The 19,939-nt window shown below is 42.2% G+C and overlaps 1 protein-coding gene across 1 annotated transcript in view; it reads left to right on the top strand.

The window, feature by feature from the left end:
- Positions 1 to 881: 881 nt before the first annotated feature.
- Positions 882 to 19,939, top strand: part of ATP7B (ATPase copper transporting beta) — a gene marked incomplete at its 5' end in the record, with an annotated part of 30,524 nt that continues 11,466 nt past the window's right edge. The window contains 13 exon segments of the mRNA XM_034758543.1: positions 882 to 1,151; positions 2,089 to 2,252; positions 2,667 to 2,828; positions 5,245 to 5,321; positions 5,699 to 5,873; positions 6,970 to 7,203; positions 7,533 to 7,624; positions 7,760 to 7,887; positions 9,854 to 10,008; positions 10,401 to 10,535; positions 13,869 to 14,063; positions 15,974 to 16,156; positions 19,505 to 19,703. Coding sequence (XP_034614434.1) covers positions 882 to 1,151; positions 2,089 to 2,252; positions 2,667 to 2,828; positions 5,245 to 5,321; positions 5,699 to 5,873; positions 6,970 to 7,203; positions 7,533 to 7,624; positions 7,760 to 7,887; positions 9,854 to 10,008; positions 10,401 to 10,535; positions 13,869 to 14,063; positions 15,974 to 16,156; positions 19,505 to 19,703 — 2,169 coding nt within the window.

Genomic DNA, 19,939 nt, shown 5'->3' with positions numbered 1-19,939 from the left:
AACCCCAGGATAGGGGCCCCCACTCTTTCCACCTCACTTCCACCATGTTCTCCCACTTACAGCTGAGTGTAAGACAGTGGCAAAAAATAGCCAGTTAGAAGGTGACATCAATAGTTCAAGCATCTAAGATTGACTGTGGGTAGATCTTGATGTGGGTGCAGAGTCCTCCCAGACCCAGATAAATGGAGCAGCTCCCTGGCTTAGTGTAGAAAACTGGTCTATGGATCTGGCTGGGGTTGGGGATTCTCCATCTGGGTATTCTACAGAGGTGGCCTGCTCAGTGCCCGACAAGGGGAGGAATTGATCCCACTGGGCCTGATCCTGATGAATGCTAAGTATTGACAATATCCTTGACAAAAGTGTGACTTGTGAGTGCTCAGTACCTCTCAGGATCAAGTACACCAGTGTACACCAGAGTTCGCTGCTCAATTTATGGAGCAGCATTTGGATTACCTGGTGAGAAATGCTCTCGTGTTCTAATCCTGGTTAGAGATCAGGTGCTGAGCTGGAGTCCTGAAGGAAAGGAGATGAGGACAATATGAACATGTAACTGGGCTTCATTCTCTAATGCTTTAACTGCCATGAAGTCACCCTCAGAGTAGATATTAATATCAACAAACAGATAGAAGAGGATCATTCGCTGATTGAAGGTGGATTACCACTAAATAAAGCAAAATGGTCATGCAGTGTTAGTAATCTGCCCAAAAGTAACAAGTTACTTGTGGCTAAGGAAGCCAAGATCACAGGCTAGTTAGTCACCCTGTCATTTGAAAAACCTTGGATGTTTCTGTTGTTAAATGTGTTTCCAGTTTGCTGCTTTGAAACATTTTATCATAGTCTGTTAACCCATGTTAATTCTGTTTATGGTGTGTTTATTCAAGATACCACCACTTGGAAATATATGGATCAACCTCTTTTCAGGGATGCTGCGATTCAGCCTAATACTTGGGAGACAGCTTCCCAGAGAACAGAAAATGTTTCTGAATCGTCTCATCAAGGCTACATGTCTGATGTCCAGCCAAAGAATTCTTACCTCAGTAGTCCAAAGCCACCCAATGTAGCGACAACAGAAAAGTGCTTTATGCAGATCACAGGCATGACCTGCGCATCATGTGTGTCAAACATTGAAAGAAATCTGCAAAAAGAAGACGGTGAGATGTCTAACATTCCTAGAGAGGGTCTGTAAAGTACTTTGGGATCTTCTGGATGTGAAGGATACTGCACTCTGTCAATAATAATTAATACCTAGCTCTTACATAGCAATTTACATCAGTAAATCTCAAAGCACTTTACACAGGTCAGGATCATCCCCACTTTACAGATGGGGAAACTGAGGCAGTAGGCGGGAAGTGACTTGCCCAAGGTCACCCAGCAGGGCAGTGGCAGAGCCAGGAATTGAACCCAGGACTCCTGAGCCCCAGTCCAGAGCTCTGTCTCCTAAAGCTCTTTGTTATACACGTTAAAATGTGTTCTTGAGGGTAGGTGTAATTAATATTCTTATTTACTTAATTATGTACTCATGTTGATACTAGCCACACTACTACACCTCTACCCCGATAAAACGCTGTCCTTGGGAGCCAAAAAATCTTACCCCATTATAGGTGAAACCGCATTATATCGAACTTGCTTTGATCTGCCAGAGTGTGCAGCCCCACCCACCCGGAGCACTGCTTTACTGCGTTATATCTGGATTCGTGTTATATCGGGTCGCGTTATGTCGGGGTAGAGGTGTATATTCAATCCATCAGTGACTATACCAGTTGGGGGATATACTGGATAGCTGGTGGATAGACCCATAGTAAGACATAGTGCCTGCCCCTAAGAGCTTCCAATCCGATTCTCATATTCTTCAAATGCTAATAGGAATTGCATGAATAAATTAAAGGGAAGAATCTGTATCTTGAGAAATGGAAGCTTTTGTCGTATTTTGTCAATACGCTCATGGCATAACACTAGAGTGGGGAGAGAGATTAAAGCCATTAAATGTCCAAGCATTATATGACTGGTGTGCCCCTTGATTATCAATTGCATTATGTGTTCTCAAAGGAGGTACAGTATCTAATATAACCCAAATTGCTCCCATTGCAGGAATCGTTTCAGTGCTAGTAGCACTGATGGCAGGAAAAGCGGAGATAAAATACAAGCCAGAGAGCATTCAGCCTCTTGAAATAGCACAGCTGATCCAAAACTTGGGCTTCAATGCTACAGTCATAGAAGATCATACTGCTACAGATGGCAATGCAGAGCTTATTGTGAGTATCATGATAGGAACGTAAGGATTTTGTGGTACGTGTACAAGTTTGACAGGAATGTGTCTTTGCAAATGAATCTATTTTAATGGGTTGTGGTTTTGAACAGCAGTGGTGCTGGATGCTGCTGCTTTTCTTAACTACTCCAGAAAAAAATTATTCAAAAGGAGCAAAAATGTTTCTCCTAGGTAAAGAGAGATGAACAGCTACCCAAGTGCACAGAGAAGGCTTTCTTGGCAGGAAAACACTGCACTCCTCATGAATCCAGTGAAAACCTTTTTTTTTTTTTTTTATCAGTTTCACAAGCAGTGCAGACTTTTTGCATAACTTTAAAAAGCCCCAAACAAGGGGCAGTGGTGAGAGAGGTTGCTCTCAACTGTAGAGATCACTAACTGTATTTACAATTCTGTTCTTCAGATTACGGGGATGACTTGTGCTTCCTGTGTTCACAATATTGAATCCAAACTAACCAGAACTAATGGCATCTTCTATGCCTCGGTAGCGCTTGCTACCAGCAAAGCTCACATCCAGTTTGATCCTGAAATCATTGGACCTCGAGATATTATACAAATTATTGAGGTAAGTTTTTAAAACAAACCAATAATAAATCTAAGGTGATGTTAAAACAAATGGAAGTGACTAAAAGTGCTGAAGGCTCACTGACCTTTGCAGCTTTAGATAAAGTACACTTAACATATGTGACAAAGCCAATAGTTTATGGTCAATGGAGGCTACATACCTCAAAGGGTAGCCTCCAGAGACATTAACCATTTCAGTGCTTTTTAAAAGTATCAATACCTGGTAAAAATGTGATGTACCCCTCCGTTACTGCTCCGGGTACTGCACCAGGTGCTTCTCTGAACTGCAGATAGTCCAATGGAATGTTACCTCAGATTGCTCTCTACTGCCACCTAGAGACTCTAAGAGCAGCTATGCAGCAGAAAGGCACTAAACCCAGGTAAATACCACTTTGAAAACGTACAGTAGAACCTCAGAATTATAAACTGACTGGTCAACCACACGTCTCTTTTGGAACCGGAAGTTCGCAATCAGGCAGCAGCAGAGACCAAAAAAAAAAGGGGGGGTGCTGCTTTGAGGTACAGAGTGTCACATGAACAACCTCCATTCCTGAGGTGTTTGTAACTCTGAGGTTCTATTGTACCTCAATTTTAATTGGAATTGACTCCCATGGTTGTTCAGAACAATCAGTGAGACGCACAATAGATGTTCAAAGCAGCCTCTTAAAAGCAAAACACCTTGTAATATGCCTCTAACCAGGGGTTCCCAAACTTGGCTTGCGGCTTGTTCAAGGTAAGCCCCTGGGAGGCCACGAGATGCTTTGTTTACCCAAGCGTCCACAGGTACGGTTGCTTGCAGCTCCCAGTGGCTGCAGTTCGCCGTTCCCAGCCAATGGGAGCTGCGGGAAGCAGTGTGGGCCGGGCCACCACTTCCCGCAGCTCCCATTGCCCAGGAACGGTGAACCATGGCCACTGGGAGCTGCAAGCGGCCGTACCTGTGGACTCTCAGATAAACAAAGCGTTTCGTGGCCCGCCAGGGGCTTACCTGAACAAGCCGCAAACCAAGTTTGGGAACCCCTGCTCTAAAGAAAATAATACCAGCTCAGCAGGAACCACTACGCCCATAAAATCTGTTACAAAGTGCAGTATCATCATGCCAATTTTGCTAGGGATGCTTTTCATTTTCTCCAGGAAGGGCAGGAGGAAGTGTAATTTTTCTGTGTGAACAGTATGGCAGAGAGTACTATGACAGGGAAACAGATTATACCAAAATCAGTTAAATTAATTTTGTGCTCTAGGGTATTCCTTCAGAGAGTGTTTCCGAGCTGCAGAATTGGTACAGCCTTACAGTGAGTTGCCATGTAAATGGTGGGAGTTACTGATAAATGGTACATTAAGGTGGTGGTGGTGCTGGTGGTTCTGTAAAGCAAATCCTACCACTGGCCTTTCAGATAATGCCAGCTATCAAGTGTTTGGACCTGTGCTAACAGTTGTGTTGTTTTATATTCCAGCAGCCCTGTGAAGTTCCAGTCAGATTTGGGGCCCCATTGTTCTGGGCACAGTATAGAAGCACATGGAAAGGCAGTCCCATTCTAATTAGTTTAATGTTTTGGCTCCTTCTGTGATGCTGTTCATTGCTGGTTCTTGCTGCTTTCTGTGGTGGCTTGACATATACCTGCAGTGCTGTACTGTTCAGGAGATCCTATCAAGGTTCACAGACCCACCAGATTTAACACGGTCTCACCCTCCATATGGTGTTTTTATTTATTTATTTTTATTTTGTGTACAGTAGAACCTCAGAGTTACGAATGCCTCGGGAATGGAGGTTGTTTGTAACTCTGAACAAAACATTATGGTTGTTCTTTCAAAAGTTTACAACTTAACATTAACTTAATACAGCTTTGAAACTTTACTATGCAGAAGAAAAATGGTGCTTTCCCTTTATTTTTAGTAGTTTATGTTTAAGACTGTACTGTGCTATATTTGGTTTTTTTTGTTTTTGTTTTTTTTTTGTTTTTGGTCTCTGCTGCTACCTGATTGTGTATTTCCAATTCCAAATGAGGTGTGTGGTTGACTGGTAGTTTGTAACTCTGGTGTTCGTAACTGAGGTTCTGCTGTATTCTTAAATGTTTCCTCGGTGAAGTTTGAGGGGGAATATCAGTCCTTCAAAATCCCAGCTGCGCCCACCGTTAAACCCAGGATGTTTGATTTGTTATGACTGTGGATATGTGTAATGATAGAGGTACCTTACCATCCATGTTTTGTCTTTTACTCCATCATCATCGGCATTATCTGAACTCCTCTCACTATGACAGGCACTATAAATAAATAAAAAGGAGGCATTCACCAAAGTGTGGAACAGTTCCCTGTTCTGACATTTCTGATCTTAAATGTATCCTTTTAGATGAAGTTTTCATTTGTTGTCCTTAATAAATCTCAATTAACCAAACTCTCTTGTCTTGTTTTTTAATAAAAAGGGAATTGGTTTTCATGCTTCCTTGGCCAAGAGAGACCCTAATGCTCATAACTTGGATCACAAAAAGGAAATAAAACAGTAAGTACGACTGTCACAAAGAGAGGGCCTCTACAAGTGTAACAGTAATCTGCACACCAGTAAATCTGGTTTATGCTTGTGCAAGGCGTATTTAATATGCACGTACTTAGTCATTTGCTGTTCAGTTCAATTACTCTTATACCCATTTGGATTACCTTTCAGTTTTTACTTGTAGAGAGTTATGTATCTGAAACATGCAGGTGGCAAAGGAACTTCTTCAGCCAAAGTGTTTAATCACTGGAAACAAGTAATGACTTGGAGCCAGTTCTTACGAGGGCTGAATTCGCTCAGCCGGGGAGCCGTACATGTGCAGTATTTGGCCCCAGTACTACCAAAGTGTACTCTAATACCATGGATTCACTACTTCTACTTTTCAGATGGAGGAAATCTTTCTTGTGCAGCCTAGTGTTTGGAATCCCCGTCTTAATCTTAATGATTTATATGCTAATACCTGATGGCCAACAGCACGGCACTATGGTGCTGGAACAAAATCTAATTCCTGGATTATCTATTTTAAATCTTCTCTTCTTTGTTTTGTGCACTTTGGTTCAGGTATGTAAACAGTATTTCTTGGGTATTTTCTTTCCTTTCAATGTCCTCTACATAATCTGATTTAATAAAAAAAAAATTAGACTGGAAAGCCTTATTGGATTGCATCCATCCCCCTGTAAATTCAGGATATATAGGATAAAGTGGCCCTATTAAACTGGTATTGATAATTATAATGTATTGTGCAAGTGTGATTTTATATATATGTATAAAGTGAGTCAGTGACCAAATCAAGAGTTGAACTCAGAACCTTAACTCTTCTAGCATAATGTTCAGCCCGGCATGGCACCCCTTTATTTTCTCTGTTCACCTGTCATGTCATGCCTGGTTAGATTGAACTCTTTGGGGAGCGGGCTGAAAATTATGCTAGAAGAGTTAAGGTCCTGAGTTCAACTCTTGATTTGGTCACTGTGTGACCTGGGACAAGTCACTTAATCTTTATGCCACAATTTCCCCCTGCGCTGTAATAAAAAGGATAATAATACTGACCTACTAACCTCACAGGATTGTTGAGACTGCAGCAGTTAATGTGAAAGGATAAAGGAGGGATGTGTACAACACAGAGCAGTGAGAGGGTGAAAGGAGCACAGAGGGGTGGGGATCGAGAAGTGAAAAGGGGGTAAGATAAAAGAGTGAGACTGAAGCGATGGGTAGGTGGGGTAGCCGTGAACTTCCATCACTTTTTTCCTGCTGCATTCCTGTTCTTTTGCAATGAGGCTTTAAAAGCATTTCCTCACAGTCCTGCTATGACATGACTACATTTAACCATTTAGAACATTTCTATTTAATGGACCTAATTCTCTCTTACACACACTGGTGTAAATCAGGAGTAACTCCATTATTTTTCGTTTGTCATAGACAGGGGACCCCATTGTGTGAAGTGTTGCACAAAGAGAACAAAGACAGTCTCTGTCCCCAAGGGTTTACATTATAAGACAATTCCATTGAAGTTAGACCATGGTTTAAACCAGTGTGAGCTAAGAATCAGGCTCATTAACGTCAGCCTCATTATTTACAGCTCTTTGCTATAATTTGTGCTGTATATGCCCTGCTTTCACTGCTGTGATTAATAGGCATTTGTATATACTTTCACTGACAGTTCCTCGGTGGATGGTACTTTTATGTCCAAGCCTACAAATCACTGAAGCACAAAACAGCCAATATGGATGTACTGATTGTGCTGGCCACAACTATTGCTTATATATACTCTTGTGTGATCTTGGTGGTGGCTATAGCCGAAAAGGCAGAGGAAAGCCCCGTCACATTCTTTGACACACCACCCATGTTATTCGTATTCATTTCTCTTGGGAGATGGTTGGAACACATAGCAAAGGTAACCAGTCTACACGTTAAGCACTTATGTACAGTAATGGTGAAAATAATATGACATCTCTATGAACAGAAACTGCTTACATGTCTTTTGATAGGAACGTTTCTGGCGTGCAGTGTGGTATACGCTGCAGTTTGATCAGAGCCTGGTGGGTTGCTATATTAACTGCACACACAGGATCATAGAAATGTGGGTCTGGAAGGGATCTTGAGAGGTCAAGTCCAGCCCTCTGTGCATGTCTACTTAAAATGTGAGACACATGATGGGTGAGGTAATATCTTTTATTGGACCAACTTCTCAAGCATTTATCTTTATTTATGTTGTTTTCATAGAGTAAAACATCAGAAGCACTTGCTAAACTAATGTCTCTCCAAGCTACTGAAGCTACCATAGTGACTCTTGGACCTGACCACTCCGTCATCAGGTATATATAATTCACCCAAAGCCCTTCAGCCTGCTGGGATGGGCTGACTAGATCTGATGCATTTAACGGTAAAAGTATTTTTGTTCCTATTAATGATCATATTGTTCATCTCTCATAACTGGGTGCTTCTTACAGGGAGGAGCAGGTGGCTGTTGAACTGGTTCAGCGGGGTGACATTGTAAAAGTTGTCCCTGGTGGGAAGTTCCCAGTTGATGGAAAAGTCATTGAAGGCAGCTCTATGGCAGATGAATCTCTCATTACTGGTAATTTTCTTTATGCTTAGCAAAGCTAGCTGGCTGCTGGATCTCCTTCTTAAACTGTTCACACTTGTTCCCCATATTCATTCTCCTCTTCATCCACTTCTCTTAGTTTTGGGAAAGTTCTGATATAGATTCAGATTACTTTATGGGACTGGCCTGTATAGCAGGCTGATTCAAACCCTGATATCTGGTTACATCGGACTTTGGGGAAGACTGGATCTGTCCAATTCTGACCATCATGACTTCTGTTGATCAGCTAATAGCAGTGTTGCATGGACTTCAGGACTAAGGGGTTTAGGCACAGTTGTCTTAGTTCTAAAAGGTTCAGGGGACCAGGAGGGAGTTTTTTCTGGAACATATTTGCAAAAATGGTGTATTTTTAAAACTAACTAGTAAAGTGTGAATAGACAACAGCTCAAATCCATCAGGAAGTGAATGCGTGGACTTGAGAAGGACAACCCCAAGCATTCATCAAGGGAGCAGGATAGAAGGATAGCATTATTGACTAACATTTGTTATGCTCACCAGAATTTTTTCTACTTCATGAAGTTTCCTCATGGGAAACTGATGTTGAGACAGACACATAGATATATTATTTTTTAACCTGGTTCCTGCCATTATACATTCTTTAAAAGAACTATAAACCTTAACACTTCATTTGCTTACTTGGTTTGGGTTTGATTTGATTTTGGAGGGTGGGTGGAATTTTCTCATTTTGAGAACCATTCACATCACTAACCCCATGTGGAGAAAAAAATATGACAAAAGAAATACAAATTGTGACAAGCACTACTACACTAGTGGAGCCAGTCTGAACATGGGAACTTTGCAGAGGTGGCAGCTTCTCTAGTCTCTGGAAGGGAGGGGGCTAGACCACTTGATCTCTGACATAGATGCCAAAAAGATTTCTCCTAAGATGTCTGCATGTATTGAGCCAATTTGTCCCTGGTGTTTGCGGGGGTGCACAGAAGAGAGGGAGTGAAAGACGAAAGAGCCTTCCCTTTTCCCCTGTGCATATTTTGTACAAGGGCCAGGAAGAGTCTCAGGCTCTATGCTCAGAGGAGTATGGCTAAAGAGGATTCTCCTTTACCTCACTTTAATGCAATTTTGGAACGTGAAAATTTGAATTCCCTCCCCACTAATCTCATGATGTTCTAAGTGGCCAAGCAGTGCAGCGTGGTGATGTCCTAGGTGGTGATGGACTTGTTACAGTATTGTTCCACCTCGTTCCAACCATCTGCTGAGCCTGGGCAGACTGACTAGTAATGTGATAAATGGTGAATTCTCTGGCTGAGGTGCATAATTAAAAAACAACAGTACTAGTCTAGCTCATTTGTCTCAAGGTTGCAACTGAGGCACCGTGAACTAACTGATTCTGATCTTTATGAGGGGCTGGGATCAGAGGTCATTCGGATATGCTGGGACACGTCCATTCAAGGCTTTAAAAATAAACAATAGGCAGAGCCGGCGCTAGGCATAAGCAGACTAAGCAACTGCTTAGGGCCCCCGAGCAGCTCAAGGGGGCTCCCTATTAATTATTAGCATGTGTTGGGTGGGAGCAGAAATATTCCTGATTAGGACCCCCAATGGGCTAGCACTGGAATCAATAACCTTCAGAATCAATAACTGCTAGCCAAACAGACTGTAGGTTCTGCCGTGCTGTCTGATCCAAAACCTGTTGGAGTGAATGGAACGACCTCTGTGGGCTCTGGATCAGGCCTCTGGAGGGGAGCGAGTGACAAAGTGAGCAAGAAAGAGTCAGTGGATGGTTGCTGAGGATCCTGCTGTGAAAATGAACATGGGAAAACATTTTCCTGAAAAGTGACACAGCCTTTTAATAGACTCAGTCTTTCAAATTATGGTTCAAAACTGAATTATTATCTAGCATGTAGCAGGCTATCTATCTTTATGTACCTGTGCTCCCAGACTACTTAGATAGTTGTCCTGACCTATTGCTGTTTTGTTCTAGGGGAAGCCATGCCAGTCACTAAAAAACCTGGGAGCACAGTGATTGCAGGTTCTATAAATGCGCATGGCTCAGTTCTTGTTAATGCAACTCACGTTGGGTCTGACACCACCCTGGCACAAATTGTGAAATTGGTAGAAGAAGCTCAGATGTCAAAGGTAAAAATAAAAATACTTCACTTTTGTATATAAATCAGCAAGGCTTTTGCTCTTGTGATACACCTCTACCTCGATATAACGTTGTCCTCGGGAGCCAAAAAATCTTACCGCGTTATAGGTGAAACCGTGTTATATCGAACTTGCTTTGATCCACCAGAGTGCGCAGCCCCACCTCCCCGGAGCAGTGCTTTACTGCGTTATATCTGAATTTGTGTTATGTCGGGTCGCATTATATCGGGGTAGAGGTGTATTTGTTTTGGAATCATCAAGAAACAGACTTAAAAAAAACAACTCAGTTATGGAATAAGGGTTGGTAGATGTTATCATGTCCACTCTGCTTATAGTTGTTGTTTTAGTCATAAAACAAGTATCTTTGTGTTTTATTTTTGTAGGCACCCATCCAGCAATTGGCTGATAAGTTTAGTGGATATTTTGTTCCATTTATCATCATCATTTCAACAGTGACATTGCTAGTGTGGATCACAATTGGCTTTATAAACTTTGATGTTGTTCAGAAATACTTTCCTGTAAGTAGTGCCGTTGGTCCCAATATTTGCTCTCAACAGCCCAATGTTAGTTATGTAGCTTTTGTACTTTCCAAAGGTATGATCCTGCCAGATGCCAAGCACCCTCAACTCTCAAATGTGTTAGGTTTCTGTGTAGAATAGACTAAATGTGTTTATGCAGTTAATTTTTGGCCAGCTTCAACAGAGTTGTCAGTCCATCTTCATCTCTGCATGTGATTCTGACAAAAAATGAAATCAATGGAGATATACCGGGATGAATATGGTCCAGAGGCCTGCGCTCCTGCTGATTGTGGATCTGGTCTTTAGAAAGATGAATGGCATATTGATTACATTTAAGACGTGTAAACTGTACTGCCAGGCTCATAGATTGTGGAAGGCTGTGCATCCCAGAGATGGCATATTCATCCTCGCGGGTGGAGGGGAAAACACAACTGGTTGTATTATTACTTGGGAACAAATCTGCATAGCAGCACTTTTGCATTTGCAATGCTTATTACTCCAAATGGTAAATCTCCACAGGAGTGGGGTATAAGCAAAATTTTGGGGGCCCATGTGGGGATGGAAGAAGTTTGGGGGCGTAACAGGTGAGAGGTGTACTGCCAATGGATCTATCACTATGTGGATCCATTGGCTATAGCTCACTGTGGAACAGGTCTTCTACTTCTCCTGGTGGAGGATCTCTTCTCACCCAACCCCATTGGGATCCCAGCATAGAGTCATAGAAATGTAAGGCTGGAAGGGACCTTGAGAAGTCATCTAATCCAGCCACATGTGCTGAGGCAGGATCAAGAAAACCTAAACCATCCCTGACAGGTGTTTGTCCAACTTGTTTTTAAAAGTTTTCAGTGATGAGGACTCCATGACCTCCCCTGGAATCCTATTCCAGAGCTTAATTATCCTTATAGTTAGAAAGCTTTTCCTAATATCTAACCTAAATCTCCTCTGCTGCAGATTAAGCCCATTGCTTCTTGTCCTACCTTCAGTGAACATGGAGAACAACTAATCACTGTCCTCTTTATAACAGTCCTTAATATATTGGAAGACTGTTATCAGGTCCCCCCTCAGGCTTCTTTTCTCAAGAATAAGCGTGGCCAGTTTTTTTAACCTTTCCTTATAGGTCAGGTTTTCTAAACCTTTTCTCATTTGTGCTGCTCTCCGCTAGACTTATTCCAATTTGTCCACATCTTTCCTAAAGTGTGATGCCCAGAATTGGACACAGTTCTCCAGCTGGGGCTGCACCAGTGCCAAGTAGAGCAGGACAGTTACCACCTGTGTCTTACATACAATACTCCTGTTAATAGATCCCAGAATCATATTAGCCTTTTTTTACAGCTGCATCACATTGATGACTCATTCAGTTTGTGGCCCACTATAATCTCTCAGATCCTTTTCAGCAGTGCTACCACCTAGACAGTTATTCTCCATTTTGTAATTGTGCATTTGATTTTTCCTTCCTAAGTGAAGTACTTTGCACTGAATTTCATCTTGTTGAATTCAGACCAATTCTCCAATTTGTCAAGGTCATTTTGCATTTTAAACCTGTCCTCCACAGTGCTTGCAACTCCTCCCATCTTCGTGTCATCTGCAAATTTTATAAGTATATACTCCATTATCCAAGTCATTAATGGAAAATATTGAATAGTACCGGACCTAGGACTGACTCCTGTGAGGCCCCACTAGATACAACCTCCCAATTTGACAGCAAACCATTGATAACTACTCTTCGGGTACAGGTTTCAGAGTGGTAGCCATGTTAGTCTGTATCAGCAAAAAGAACGTGGAGTACTCGTGGCACCTTAGAGACTAACAAATTTATTTGGGCATAAGCTTTCGTGGGCTAAAACCCACTTCATCGGATTCATAGGAAGATATATATACACACAGAGAACATGGAAAAAATGGGTGTTGCCATACCAACTCTAATGAGACTAATCAATTAAGGTGGGCTATTATCAGCAGGAGAAAAAGAACTTTTGTAGTGATAATCAGGATGGCCCATTTCAAACAGTTGACCAGAAGGTATGAGTAACAGTAGGGGAAAAATTAGCTTGTGGAAATAGTTTTTCCTTTGTATAATGACCTATCCACTCCCAGTCTTTATTCAAGCCTAATTTAATGGTGTCCAGTTTGCAAATTAATTCCAGTTCTGCAGTTTCTTGTTAGTCTGTTTTTGAAGGATTTTTTTTGGAAAATTGTGACTTTTAGGTCTGTAATTGAGTGACCAGGGAGATTGAAGTGTTCTCCGACTGGTTTTTGAATATTATAATTCTTGACGTCTGATTTGTGTCCATTTATTCTTTTGCATAGAGACTGTCCGGTTTGGTCAATGTACATGGCAGAGGGGCATTGCTGGCACATGCTGGCATATATCACATTGGTAGATGTGCAGGTGAACAAGCCCCTGATGGCGTGGCTGATGTGATTAGGTTCTATGATGGTGTCCCTTGAACAGATATGCGGACAGAGTTGGCAACGGGCTTTGTTGGAAGGATAGGTTCCTGGATTAGTGTTTTTGTTGTGTGGTGTGTGGTTGCTGGTGAGTATTTGCTTCAGGTTGGGGGGCTGTCTGTAAGTGAGGACTCCCAAGATCTGTGAGAGTGAGGGATCGTCCTTCAGGATAGGTTGTAGATCCTTAATGATGTTCTGGAGAAGTTTTAGTTGGGGGATGAAGGTGACGGCTAGTGGTGTTCTGTTACTTTCTTTGTTGGGCCTGTCCTGGAGTAACAGAACTCCACTAGCCGTCACCTTGTGTCTCCTGCTGATAATAGCCCACTTTAATTGATTAGTCTCGTTAGAGTTGGTATGGCAACACCCATTTTTTCATGTTCTTTTTGTGTGTTTATATAACTTCCTACTGTATTTTCCACTGCATGCATCCGATGAAGTGGGTTTTAGCCCATGAAAACTTATCCCCAAATAAATTTGTTAGTCTCTAAGGTGCTACAAGTACTCCTCGTTCTTTTTTCTTTGAGTACAGTCTTTCAACCAGTTGAGCACCTACCTTATAGTACTTTCTTATAGACCACATTCCTCTAGTTTTCTTATGACAATGTCATGCAATATTGTGTCAAAAGCCTTACCAAAATCAAGGTATAGCATGCTGCCCTGCTGCTCAGTCTGTGCTCTGAGGGTGGGACTTGCCACTAAATGAATATAATATTCCTAGTATGCCTGGTAACTATAATCTGTTGTTCTGTTTTCTGTATCTGAGATTTCCAGATAGATGCATGTTTGAAATTACTGCTGTTTACTAGACATTTGGTGCATTGTCTCCTATGTTAGCAAACATAAATCTTTATCTGTTTTGTTGTTGTTGTTTGTTTTTACTTGCAGCATCAGAACAAACACCTCTCAAAAGCTGAAGTAATACTGAGGTTTGCATTTCAAACCTCAATCACTGTGCTGTGCATTGCATGCCCCTGTTCCTTGGGCTTGGCTACTCCAACAGCTGTGATGGTGGGCACAGGAGTTGCTGCCCAGAATGGTATTCTCATCAAAGGAGGAAAACCTCTGGAAATGGCCCACAAGGTTAATATTTCATCACAGAAATGTTGTATTAATATCATTTATACTGGTTGCCAGCTAGAACAGAATTTCCCAGCAAATTCTGTTAATCTATGGAAAATTATTTTTTTTTAAATTGGTCATTGCTTTTATCATTTTTGAAGATAGATACTTTTTGGAATCACAGAGCGAGGCAGTGTTTTCTTAATGGTCACTGCAAAGGGGTGAGAGCCAGCAGATTCTGACTTCTCATCCCAGCTGGTCCACTGACTTGCTGTATGACCTTGTGCCAAGTCACTTTCACCTTTGTTCCAGCTGTCAAAGGGGTTACTACAAGTACTTCTCTCCCTACCTTGCAGGAATCTTGTGACATTGACACTAAACTGGGCGGAGTGGTAGATACGCTGGAGGGTAGGGATAGCATACAGAGGGACAAATTAGACAAATTAGAGGATTGGGCCAAAAGAAATCTGATGAGGTTCAATAAGGACAAGTGCGGAGTCCTGCACTTAGGACGAAAGAATCCCATGCACTGCTACAGACAGGGACTGAATGGCTAGGCAGCAGTTCTGCAGAAAAGGACCTAGGGGTTACAGTGGACAAGAAGCTGGATATGAGTCAACAGTGTGCCCTTGTTGCCAAGAAGGCTAACAGCATTTTGAGCTGTATAAATAGGGGCATTGCCAGCAGATGAAGGGACGTGATCATTCCCCTCTATTCGACATTGGTGAGGCCTCATCTGAAGTAGTGTGTCCAGTTTTGGGCCCCACACTACAACAAGGATGTGGAAAAATTGGAAAGAGTCCAGTGGAGGGCAACAAAAATGATTAGGGGGCTGGAGCACATGACTTATGAGGAGAGGCTGAGGGAACTGGGATTGTTTAGTTTGCAGAAGAGAAGAATGAGGGGGGATTTGATAGCTGCTTTCAACTACCTGAAAGGGGGTTTCAAAGAGGATAGATCTAGACTGTTCTCAGTGGCACCAGATGACAGAACAAGGAGTAATGGTCTCAAGTTGCAGTGGGGGAGGTTTAGGTTGGATATTAGGAAAAACTTTTTCACTAGGAGGGTGGTGAAGCACTGGAATGGGTTACCTAGGGAGGTGGTGGAATCTCCTTCCTTAGTGATTTTTAAGGTCAGGCTTGAAAAAGCCCTGGCTGGGATGATTTAGTTGAGGATTGGTCCTGCTTTGAGCAGGGGGTTGGACTGGATGGCCTCCTGAGGTCTCTTCCAACCCTGATATTCTATGATTCTATGATTTAATGGGTTCATGTCTGAACTGCTTCAAAGCACCATACAAATGCTGCTGCTCATTGGTTGTTAGTACAGCATCTAAAAACTGTTCTTCTCATGTTGAGAGAGGAAAATATATGCCACTATTTAATACTTTAGATATTGTCAGTTGAGTTTAAATACACATTTCATGAATTCTGTGCACACACTGTTTGCCATTAAAATTGCAACACTTGTACTAACTAATTATTATATAGTGAAATACCCCAGTTTTACTGATACTTAAAATAGGAAATAACTGCATTGTCTAAGTTATCAAGGTGGGGTAATTTATGGTAAATGCTGACATTTTAATGACAATCACTCAGAGAAGGAAAAGAAAATTAGGTAGAATATGAGCACAGGACAGTTCATGGTATAGACACCTGTAACTTGCGTAGATTATTCCCTTTTTATACTGGCAGAGAAGGTTGACTGCCAATGATGTGCCTATTTTGCATGTTGTGTGTGTGCATAAAAAGTAAAATATTCATGAAGGAACATTAATTGATTATACTTCTCAACCACACGCACACTTGAACAGAGACATTATATTGTACATATGCTATGTCTAGCACGAAGAGCTCTTTCCAACCATTCTCATACTCGCTCTGCTTGAGTTTAATATTACAGCAGTAATTGAAATATGTTATTTCTTGCAGATAAAGACTGTGATGTTTGATAAAACCGGGACCATCACCTGTGGCGTTCCTAAAGTCATGAGGATGCTCTTGCTAGGGGACACGGCTAAGCTGTCTCTAAAGAAGGTACTTGCAATTGTCGGCACTGCAGAAGCCAGCAGTGAGCATCCCTTAGGAATGGCTGTCACTAAATACTGTAAAGAGGTATGTATTTCAAGTACTGCCCAAGGATATTGGTGTGAGCAGCAGTATTGCACTGAATAAGCCAGACACAGCTGGGTAGACCTGGCTTCACAGTGAGACCTGCCATCTTTACAAACCATTAAGACCTTAAATCTGATTATGGGCTGTAGCACTTAGAAGAACCAGGTTTATGAAAAGCACTAAGAATGTGGTTTCCAGCCTGATGATGGTCAGGAAATGGCAAGCCCTAGCTGCTTGCTTTTGTTTAAAGAATGATTTAGACCTGGGATTCCCACTTTCCATTCCTGGTTGTGAATAGGATCTTAGTGTCTGCAGTCAACATAGTTCCCTGCCTGACCTAAATGAAAGATGTTAGTACTGTTGCATTGTAGGTAGAGTCACAGTTCCAGGTGAGTAAGCTAATAATTAACCTGGAGACTTGCAGGATGTTACATGCTTCCTACCATGGGAGTTAGGATCTGCTAAGTCGTTCTCACTATCAGTTCCAGGTTTTAAACTTCCTCTGGCTGACGACAGGTCTTCTTAATAAAAGGCCAGTTCATCTGGAATCTGCTTTCCCTTGCTGATTTGCCAGAGTCTGAGCATGATGACCTTCAGGTTACAGTGCAGCATTTATTCTGGCCAAGCTTTTGATGACTTTTAATAATGGATAATTGAGCTGCAGGCGGGGGGAGTTTTACACTATGATTTATAACTGGTGGTATTACAAGAAACTGCCTGGTTTAGTGGGAAGAGCACTGAGCTGAGAGTTCAGAGACCTGTGTTCTAATTCAGTTTCTGCCACTGATCTGATGTGTGACCCTGGGCAAGTCACTTCACTTCTCACCCTTTGTCTGTCTTATTTAGATCATAAGCCCTTCAGGGCAGGGACTGTCTCTCATGATATTTGTTACTGTGGCTGACACAATGGGGCCTGGATTTTTGTTGGAGCTTCTAGATGCTNTGTTTGTTACTGTGGCTGACACAATGGGGCCTGGATTTTTGTTGGAGCTTCTAGATGCTACTGTAATAATTCAGTTGCCTTGGCAACAGCCACCTAGTATAAACTTCCAAATAAATACATAGAATGGGTACCTAGAACATGGAACTGGACTATGGACAGGTGGAATTGTGATTCAATTTAATAATTCACAAGAAGCCTGTATAGTCCCTTCCTACACGTTGCCTGACAGTAGCCAGTTCTATAAGTTATTTATCTGATCACTAAATTTAGCCAGAAAGATTTTAACAAATCTAAGTATCACATGAACTGTGAGCCCTTGAGTTTGACAAATGAAAGTAGCTAGTCTCTGAGATTACCCATCTCTATGCAAATCAGCAAATACCATCTGTGGCATGTGTTCCCCTAATACTTCAGGAAGAATGAAAACACAACCAGAAACACAAAAGGAAGGCAATCATAAATAACAGCCTCCCCTTATGCTTACATAAAAGCCACTGGGCTACTGGCCGATGTTAACTGACTTATGAAAAGATAAATTTGGCAACAATATGAATATCCAGCACATCTAGTATAAACCTTTAGGGGTAAATACTTAGAAAATTAAAATGCCTACTTGGAAGGAGAAGAATTATAGCTGGTAATGATCTGGATGCCTGCCTTATATTTTTTTAATGTGCTATCTTCTCCTGGATGCTGTATTTGAATCTACTCTAGTCACTTCTATTATATCACTTGCCTCACTTGTCCCCTGACCATAGCTTGCTTGTATGGCCCTTACCTATTTGCATATATTTGTAGTATATTCACTGGCATTTCTAAACTATCGCTAGACTGCTCAATAGGCCATGAGTAGCTCTGTTGAATTCAGTGAATACCTTGGAAATTATTAGGGTCCATTAGCTTTATAATTTGACTATTTCCTCTTTATAAATTTAGAGTTATACAAAATGGTCTTGGCAACCTGTGAAGTGGTTCACTCACTGCAGGAACGCCTCCTCGTGGCCAGGCGTGGCTTAGCGGCTCTCTCCCCATATGGTGCCCCCTCCTGATGGTTGCTCCGTTGGTCTCTCTTCTGTAACTTGGTCCTCCGGCCAGGTCACAATATTTATGTCCTCCCCTTTTGGGGGTAACAAAGTTCAACAAACAGAAGTCCAACAAATAATTCCAAGACCTTGTGTCAGGTCTCTGGCCCCTGACTCTGTGCCCAGTGCTTCTCACATCCTTGCCTCAGGGCTTTCTAATGTTCACTTCCCCAGACTCATGTCACCTTACCATGGCTGATAGGGACACCCAGGCCCTCCCACTACACCGGATTCCATCCCAGGGACCATATAACCAGTAGCCAAGGTCTGGCACGGTTCCACTTGCTGCTGTTTCCCTGGGCTCCTTCCTACCCAGTCTTTCTCAGGCTCTCTTCTCTGCAACTTCCCTAGGTTGACCCTCCTTCCAGGGCGAGGATCCCAGAGCTTATTCTCCTCCTACCCCGGCTTCCTCCTTACCATCTCTGTTCCCAGAAAGTGATTGCAGACTCTCCATGCCACTCCCGTTTACTACAAACTTCCTCTTTGTATACTAACCCGCCTGCTCCTGCCCAGCTGGGCTTCGTGATCAGTTCAGTCTGCCTGTCCCTTCAGGGGCAGCCAGATAACATAACTGGCCTCTCAGGCACACAATAATCCATTCAGGGCCTCTATGGGGTACATACCCCATCACACAACCCCATTCTTTAACTTCTCCCTCTGATTCGATAGTAAAGGCTGTTATCATTTTCTTTAAAAGTCCCGAAAGGAGCACCACAGACAAGCTGTTTCTTAATCCCTTGGTCAAACCAATAGCCTTTAAGTATTAAATACGTTTTTTTAACTGTAGTCATTTTAAAAAAAAAGCTCATATTCCCCTACAGCGTAGTTGAAAGCTGATCCTTCCAAGAGGCAGCATGGTGTAGTGGTAGATTAGAGATTGGATCAAAAAGCTATAAGGAATATAAACAGTCATGCTTGGGGCACGGGGCAATCATGTAGCTTCCTGGTACTTGTTTATGGGCAGGTTTTCCATTATGGGGTTTTTTTCTTCTGCAGAATCTGATATTATCCACTGTCAGTGATGGGTCACTGGAATAGATGGACCTCTGATCTGATCTGGTATGGTGATCCCTGTTTCTAGAAATCTAATAATAGCATTAGAAACGAGAACTTCTGGCTTCCAGTCCCCATTCTGACTCTGATGCTGCATGTGGCTTCCAGCAAATCACTTAACCTTTCTCTCTGTTACCTCTCTGTAAAAGGGGGAGGAGGAGAGCAACTTCTCTGTGGTGTTTTGAGAATGAATTAGCTGATATTTGTGCGTCACTTTGATGATTCAAAGTGTGTTACAAGTTCTCGTTGTTATTATTATTATGTTTGCAGGAACTTGGCACAGAGAGCCTGGGATACTGCACAGATTTTCAGGCAGTCCCAGGCTGTGGAATCAGCTGTAAAGTCCGCAGTGTGGAAGCTGTACTGGGCCAGAGTGAGCAGCGTGTGAACGAGCAGAATGCTTCCCTGAGCAGTGTCAGCACGATTTCGCTGGGACACAGTTCATCGATCATGGTCTCTGAATCCGATGGTATGTCTGCCCTCAAAGCGGATAGGCAGCTACAAGGAGAGGTTTGCTAAATCAACAATACCAGCCACTGTGAAATGGTTATATACAATTAGAACTTGCTTCCTGCAGCAGGGAAGGTGGGATTATGTTAGAAAACACAAAGTAGCTAAAATGTATCATTGGGAGAAAAGCAATATTATTTTTTCTTAATGACAGGTTTCAGAGTAGCAGCCGTGTTAGTCTGTATCCGGAAAAAG

This window comes from Trachemys scripta, chromosome 1 (genome assembly GCF_013100865.1).
Source record: "Trachemys scripta elegans isolate TJP31775 chromosome 1, CAS_Tse_1.0, whole genome shotgun sequence".
NCBI classification, from domain to species: domain Eukaryota; kingdom Metazoa; phylum Chordata; order Testudines; family Emydidae; genus Trachemys; species Trachemys scripta.
The sequence above is the reverse complement of the archived record's forward strand: the minus strand, read 5'-3'. Positions and strand labels throughout refer to the sequence as shown.